The sequence below is a fragment of the Papaver somniferum genome, unplaced genomic scaffold, assembly GCF_003573695.1.
Source record: "Papaver somniferum cultivar HN1 unplaced genomic scaffold, ASM357369v1 unplaced-scaffold_131, whole genome shotgun sequence".
Lineage (NCBI taxonomy): Eukaryota > Viridiplantae > Streptophyta > Magnoliopsida > Ranunculales > Papaveraceae > Papaver > Papaver somniferum.
The window spans coordinates 4,145,187-4,153,100 of NW_020622270.1; the positions used below are offsets into that span (position 1 = coordinate 4,145,187).

General features: G+C 35.1%; 1 protein-coding gene across 1 annotated transcript; it reads left to right on the forward strand.

Annotated features, from left to right (window-relative positions):
- The first annotated feature begins 1,829 nt into the window (after positions 1-1,829).
- LOC113332288 (alkaline/neutral invertase A, mitochondrial-like) lies at positions 1,830-5,010 on the forward strand. Its single transcript, XM_026578852.1, has 6 exons — positions 1,830-2,689; positions 2,939-3,104; positions 3,227-3,438; positions 3,545-4,038; positions 4,153-4,201; positions 4,285-5,010. Exons 1-6 carry the CDS (start codon positions 2,021-2,023, stop codon positions 4,609-4,611), a joined length of 1,917 nt encoding a protein of 638 aa, XP_026434637.1. The 5' UTR covers positions 1,830-2,020; the 3' UTR covers positions 4,612-5,010.
- Positions 5,011-7,914: the final 2,904 nt, after the last annotated feature.

Sequence of the window (7,914 nt, forward strand, 5' to 3'; positions counted from 1 at the left end):
TATCTCTTCCCTACACCAGTCGATCGCTCAATGTAGTGCTTTAATCGTTCTTCTAGTCCGCGAATTACTGAAGAAAACGAATTGAATCATAAATTTAATTGAGAGAAGTTGTAGTTTTCTTGTGTTTTAATAGATGAGATATAAACTAAAAAAAACACAAATTTTTCTGCAGTTACTGGGTAAAATTCGGCTGATAATTAATTTCACTGTAGGTGAAATTATCATTTGAGCTGATCATTTTTTCATTCTGAAGGTGTTGAGGAACAATTTGACTAATGATTTAATATTACAGCCACATTTCATCTTATGAAGAAAAACACTAATTTCGGATGTCCTATTTTGTGCTCGAACAAGTCGAACCTAATTTCGGTGGTTACAGAGTGAAGTTCGGCCGATAACTTGTCCGTCATATCTAAATATGTTTTCAAAATACCTAGGTTCGTCTGACAAGTTATCAGCCTTCTTGTCGTTCTTCATATACCCTGAGGGTCGGTTTAATTTTTTTTTGTATTATTTTTTTTGTAATTTTTTTATTTATCACAAATTAATTGTCAGCCAAAATTATCCTTGTTCTTTATATACCCTGAGATTCAAATGGTAACTTGTCATCCAAACCTAATGTGTGGTAAACAAAAAAATCTACAAAATAAAAAGAATAGTTAAAAATATAAATAATTAAAAACATAATTCATTTTTAAAGAAAATATGAACTAAGGGATTTTAGGATTACCTAGTTTGTCTTCGTTTGATATGCCTCAAAAATTTTATGCATACTTCACTATAGGTTTTCTCACAGGTTAAACTTTGTAAATGCTCGATGTTTCCACATTTAATTAAACTTAAAGAACCCTGTTTTAGGGCATACCAAAAAATTTCAAGGCATACAAAATAGTTTTTCCATCCTAGGTGACCTTATAAGGGGTGTCTATTGGGTATTTCAATTACCTATATACCCTTGAACCTAAAATCAAAAAACAAAAAACAAAATATGTTTCTATCCTAAACATTTCTTCTTTTTCCTCCAGCCGAACCACCTTCCTTCTCTCTCACAATTTTTTTTCCATCACCGTAATTAATTGTCGATTCGTGAAAATTTGACCATCGATTAAATTGAACTATATAATGGATCGTATAAAGAAAAAAACAAACGTCAGGTGTTCTAAATCCTCTTCTAATCCATGAGTTGAAGAAGAAGAACCAATTGAAGATGAAGGTGTAAAAACTATAACTGAACCAGGAATTGAATTGGAAATTCAACCATTTGAAGCTCCAACTCTTGAAATAAGGATAAGAAGTGTTTGTTGTTTTTCATGGATTGAATGGGTTAAACTGCTAAAAATTTAGGGTTTTTGACGGTTACAGTAGCGGGTTCGGCTGATAATTGAGATGAGTTTTGAGCCGAACTGTTCTTGAAATTTCACCCTGAAAGTGTCTATGAACAGTTCGGTTAAACAATAAATATCAGTTTTTAGACGAACCCCAAGATGTGTATTAAATACTTCCCGGAACAGTGTCAGGTTCGGCTAATACCTTGCAAACCTTCCCGGCCGAACCTGAGAAGTGAAATTTATCCCAGGTGGTTGTCAGGTTCGGCTGACTCGATTAGATCACTTTCAAGCCGAACCAGGGTTCAACTTAAAGCCCAGACGATAGCTTGACGTTTCCACATTTAGTTAAACTTAAAGCCCAGATGATAATACGGCCCACCCTTACTAAATTTTCGTACATTAACTAATTTTAACGAACTATTTCTCAGCCTATCATGACGCAACCATTCTCCGCTTCACATCTGTAGGCGCCATTTTTATTACTACCTCAAGTTCCTCATTCAAAACCCTAAATCATTACAATCAGCAAAATGAAAATGCAGTAAAAACAAAAAAAATTGAAATCACGCTCTGGGTTTCTTCGCATCTTTGAAATTGTACGTATATCAAAATTCATCTGCATCTTAATTACTGATCGATCCAAGGCTTTTTTTCACCTTTTTTTTCTTCTTTGGATTTTGGTTTGATTGAGAATGAAAGCATATTGTAGGATTTTAATGACAACTCAAACTTCGTATTTCTTTGGATTTACACGCACAAATAAATGTCAACATTTAGTGCTAAATAATTTATCGAATTTTCGGAAATTTAATAATTCAATTTTCAGTTTCAATAAGCATTTTTCACATTGTAAGAAATCATCAGTTCTTGGTTTAAAAGATTTCAATTGGAAGAATTGCAATAAAAGTGTTGTTTTTTCTTCAAGAATTAAGCATTTATCAGCATCTGTTGAATCAAATGTAAACGATAAGAATTTCGAAGACATTTACCTTCATGGCGGTCTTAAAAAAAAAGAGAGAAATTTAGAAGAAGGTGGTGGGGAAAAAGGAAAATCAAGAAAAAATGAAAGTAAAGATGATAATTCTTCATCGTCCAAGGGTACTTCTTTCGATGTTTTGAAGACTAGCAATCGAGAAGAAACGAAAATCGAAAAGGAAGCATGGGATTTGTTGAGGAGTTCTGTTGTGAATTATTGTGGAAGTCCTGTTGGGACTCTCGCTGCTAATGATCCTGGTGATAAACAGCCTCTTAATTATGATCAGGTTTTCATTCGGGATTTTGTTTCGTCGGCGCTCGCGTTTTTGCTGAAAGGAGAAGGAGAAATTGTTAGGAATTTTCTGCTTCATACTTTGCAATTGCAGGTAACAATCTTATTTGTTCATGTAACTTCTGTTAATACGCCCTAGGCGCAGGCGTCTAGACAATAAAACGCCCAAGGCGCAAAAGTGTGAGCCATTTTTCTTTTCCCAGGCGCCTAGGGCGCCTTTAGCGTGCCTAATACTAATAGTATATATATCCATAATAAGCCATAATGCTGGTTTGCGAGAATGCACGCTAATGGGGAGTTTTTTATGTTGCTTGTTTTCAACTTTTATTCTGTTTGTACGTAGAGTTGGGAGAAAACAGTGGACTGCTATAGCCCAGGGCAAGGATTGATGCCTGCAAGTTTTAAAGTTAGAAGTGTGCGTGTTGATGGAGGTAATGGATCATTTCAGGAAGTTTCGGATCCCGATTTTGGTGAATCAGCTATCGGTCGCGTCGCGCCTGTTGATTCTGGTATGCACGAGTGTGCTTCTTCTTTGGTAATGTTTGTTATTTTGAGATTAGGACTGTTATAAATTGATTTCTGCCAAAATAATGAATTTTGTTTCATTTGTGTACAATGGCTGCCTAAATAGGGTTGTGGTGGATTATCCTGTTAAGAACTTACGGAAAGATTACTGGTGACTATGCACTGCAAGAAAGGGTGGATATCCAAACAGGCATAAAGCTGATCTTACATTTGTGTTTAGCCGATGGATTTGACATGTTCCCTTCTTTATTAGTTACTGATGGCTCTTGCATGATTGATCGCCGGATGGGTATCCATGGCCATCCTCTTGAAATCCAAGTATGTTCAGTCAGAATATTGTGCAACTATAAAGGTTAACCGATATGGAGTGTTCATTATGGAATCAAAATGAGTTTTCATTTTGTTCTTGTTTTTTTTATTGTAGGCCTTGTTCTACACAGCTTTACGGAGTGCAAAAGAATTGCTTGCCAAGGATGAGGGATCAAAGAATCTTGTACAGGCCATCAACAATAGACTTAGCGCATTGTCGTTTCACATCAGAGAGTACTACTGGGTTGACATGAAAAAAATCAACGAAATATACCGTTATAAAACCGAAGAGTACTCTCAAGATGCAACCAACAAGTTCAACATATATCCTGAGCAAATTCCTAAATGGCTGGTAGATTGGGTTCCAGAGAAAGGGGGTTATCTCATTGGCAACCTACAGCCTGCTCACATGGATTTTAGGTTTTTCATGCTCGGCAATCTTATGGCCATAATCTCGTCTTTGGGTACTCCGAAACAGAACCAAGGCATATTGAATCTAATTGAAGCTAAATGGAACGACCTTGTGGGAAATATGCCTCTTAAGATTATTTACCCTGCAATGAAGAATGAAGAATGGCGTATAATCACCGGCAGTGACCCGAAGAATACGTAAGCACTTTCTTTTAAAATATCTTCATGACTTCATGAATTTGTGATACATTGAGGTGCTAAGATACTGAATTTGGCATTAGAAACTCATGGTTTCGCTTTTTCATGTTGCAGTGCATGGTCGTATCATAATGGTGGATCTTGGCCAACTCTTTTGTGGCAGGTTAGGATTTGCAGTAGAAGTTATGCAATGATATAGTAATTTCTTTATCAATGAATTCATCATTAACGGTTCATTTTTTTTAGTTCACATTTGCATGCATCAAGATGGGAAGAACAGATTTAGCCGAAAAGGCAGTCTCAGTAGCTGAGAAGAGGCTCTCTTTAGATCAGTGGCCTGAGTATTATGACTCACGTCATGGAAGGTTTATAGGGAAACAAGCACGACTCTACCAGACATGGACGATAGCTGGGTTCCTGGCTTCTAAAATGCTCTTGGAGAAACCTGATTTGGTGCCTTATTTGATTTGGGAGGAAGATCCTGAGTTACTAGAGACCTGTGTTTGTGTGCTGAGCAAAAGCAGCCGCAGCAAATGCTCCCGTACTGCCGCCAGATCACAGGTTCTCATGTAAGTTATTAGCATTACCACTAGTTTGAAGGCTTTTATATAGGTATGCCTTCAAAATGTATAGTAACGAAGAAGGGTAAGTCGAAATAAGAGAAGAAGCCAGCGTAGAAGAGAATTTTCCCGCTCTACTTGTCGATATGATTTACGTATATATACTTAAAACATACTGTTGTAACCGTAAGTGTTCATGATTTAAGGACATGAACTCCTTTTTCTAGTTCGATAGTTGAGACTTGAATTTGAAATCCAACCAAGTCTTTCCAGCAAAATGTGAATATTTTACCAGTGTCAACTGTTAAGGTTGAGTTCAAAAACTACAATTTAGTTTGTGTTATCTTCCGGTTTAGCCATCATGTACTTGTTGGAAAACGATTAATAAAAAAATAATTTTTTAAAGTTTTAATAAAGTTATAATTTATTGTTTTATTTTGTAAATGAAACTTTTTAGTTCCATATCGTGGAGTTTCCAATTTTTAGTAGTTTTAAGAAACTATATAAACCTTTTAGTCCCACATCGGGGAGTTTTTCTTCTTAAGTTGTATTTGTCAATTATATAAACAAATTCACCATTTTTGTAAAATCTATGGGAAAGGGGTTACTCTATATTTAGAGAGACCCCCAAGGGAAAAAATATTTTATATTGTTGTCTCAAGCGTTCGAGATTTTCCTTTATGGTTTTTTCGGAGTTGCCAAGCTCAAGTTGAGCATCTACTACATATGCTAGTAGTAGGTGTATTAGGGTGTTTTATCCTGGAGATATCCGTCCTGTGAGGGCTATAGACGTGACTCACTCTGTTTTTCCAAAAATTTTCCTTGTTGCTATTGCGGAGATATAGGGAGCTCGTTCGTTTCGTCAATCGATCAATTCCATTATAAAGGAGATAAGTATCGATAACTTTTGCTTATTTGATTTTTTCTTTATTTTAATTATTGCACCCAACAATCTTAAGACACTAGTATTTGTAATAATAAAAAAATGGTTGGTTGGTTTGTGAATCATGGATGTTAATTGTGGAGTGAAAAACAAAAACGAATTTTTGGTCAGCTGTAGAGTTTCGATTTTATCTCTTAACCTAGAAGGAATTTCGATGAACCCTTTTGACAAAAAGTAGTAGACATCCTGATAGTTACTCACATAAAATCTCAGAATTTTTGGAGTTGTAAAAGTATTTTTTTGATATTTTACAAAACTGAGAAACGTTCCTGAAAAATTCTGACGGGCAGAATTTTGTTGTTAACTAAAGTAGTTTTTATGGGGTAACCATGAGTTTTTTGATATGGTGTTTTAAACAAAGTTTATAAATCTTGATATTATCTTCAAAACTCATATTTTATCTGAACTAAGGTTTGTGAGATATGGTGTATTAGGTGATTGGGAAATTACCGTGTCCGTGGTCAGAGTATAAACGAAGTTTGTGACATGAAATTGAAAAGGAACATGGCTACCAGGCGCATGTGGATGAACACAAGTCTTCCAAATATGACAAAGGCGAGAACATCAAACACAACTCTAAGCATAGTCTTCATAATAAAGGTATGTTTCGTAAAACTGAATTCGACATTACTTTAATTAAGGGTGATTGTTATGTTTGTAAAATTCCTGTCCATACGGCAGTAAAGTGTAGACAACATAAAACCTTAATAAGTAGAAAGTTAATGCTAATTTATTTGAAACAAAATGAACCATGATGTCGGAAGTTATTTTAATAACCAATGTGAGAGACTGGTGGGTGGACTCTGGAGCCACTAAGTATGTTTGTTGAAACAGAGACCTGTTCACCTCTTATCAGATGATAAGGGATGTCGAGAAACTCTATATGAGTAACTCATCTGCGACAGAGGTTGCATAAAAGGGAAAGGTCGAGCATAAGTTCATATCTGTAATATTCTCACACTGAATGAAGTTTTCATGTTCCGAGCATATGAAATAATATTGTATCTTGTTCTCTTGAAGATGGTAAAAGATTGAAGATCTTAATTAAATATTGAAAACTTGTTATAACTAAGGGTATTGATTTTTTAGGTAACATTTATAGGACTTAGGATCTATATAAATTTGAAGGAAAATCTGATGAAGTGAACATAGTTGATTCTTGTGCTTTCTTTTGTGTGTATTTGAATGTTTTGCATGGTAGACTTGAAACCGTAAAATTATAAGTCAATGCATAAACTGCCTAGCATAGGCTTCGTACCCAAATTTAGTTTGGATCTTGAACACAAAAGTGAAATGAATATGCTATAAAATCTTTTAGCACAAATGTTCATCGTAATTCTAATCCCTTAGAATTATTCAGTTAGGCCTAGTTGACATGAGTTCAACCCAAAACCACTATGGTAAGAGATGGTTTATAACTTCCATAGATGATTGTACGAGGTACTATCTTGTATAATTGTTTAGGGATAAGGATGATGCCTTAGAAGCCTTAAGATTATAAACTTGAAGTTGATAACCAATTAGAATCCTTGAACATATTAATTGTATCCTTAAGGAGATCATAATTACCATGTTGATTAGTTCAGGATTACCTGCGGTCTTGTGGGAGGAGGAAGTCCTCTTAACTAGTATATCCTGAATATAGTACCCTTAAGGATCAGATGAAACTCCATATGATTTATAGAAATGTAAATGACCTTCTAATGAATATGTCAAAGTGTGGGGGTGTTTGACTAAGATTGTCATTCCTCTTCCTAGAAGAACTAGATAGAAACCAAAAATGGTGATTGTGTCTTCATATAAGGTATGCTGAGTATACTTCTACATATAGATTTTTGGTTGTGTGTTCTGATTTTTCATACTTTTGGTGTGATTTTTCTGACTTTGTTGTGAATACTATTACATAATCTAGGGATCCTGAGTTCTTTGAACATGTTTATTCTTAAACCTGTACCTCATTAGAGATGTGTTGTTGATCCCCTAGATTTATTTTCAAATAGTCAGAACTTATCTTAAAGGAAGATGAAGTTACTGTTGAGCCTAAGAGAAGTAAAAAGAAAAAAAAAATTAGACTTGAGACTTCTTATGAAGCCGACTTCATAACATGCCTAGCTTAGTCTAAGCCCCGTACTTGTAAAGAATCCTTGATATCTACTGAAACCCCATTCTGGTAAGAAGCTTCATTTAGTGAAATGGACTCAGTCCATCGAAACCTGACTTGGGAGGTTTATAGTTTACCTCCAGAGAGTAAGACCATGAGATGTAAATGAGTCTTTAAGAGGAAACTTTAGGTATATGGAACTGTAGAAAAATATTAGGCTAAGTTGGTAGCTAAAGTCTATAAACTAAAAGAAGGTGTATATTTCCATGATT

Coding starts and splice junctions, on each gene's coding strand:
- LOC113332288 (XM_026578852.1), top strand. CDS start 2,021: ATGAAAGCATATTGTAGGATTTTAATGACAACTCAAACTTCGTATTTC. Junction 4,039..4,152: donor GGCAGTGACCCGAAGAATAC/GTAAGCACTTTC, acceptor TTCATGTTGCAG/TGCATGGTCGTATCATAATG. Junction 4,202..4,284: donor GGCCAACTCTTTTGTGGCAG/GTTAGGATTTGC, acceptor CATTTTTTTTAG/TTCACATTTGCATGCATCAA.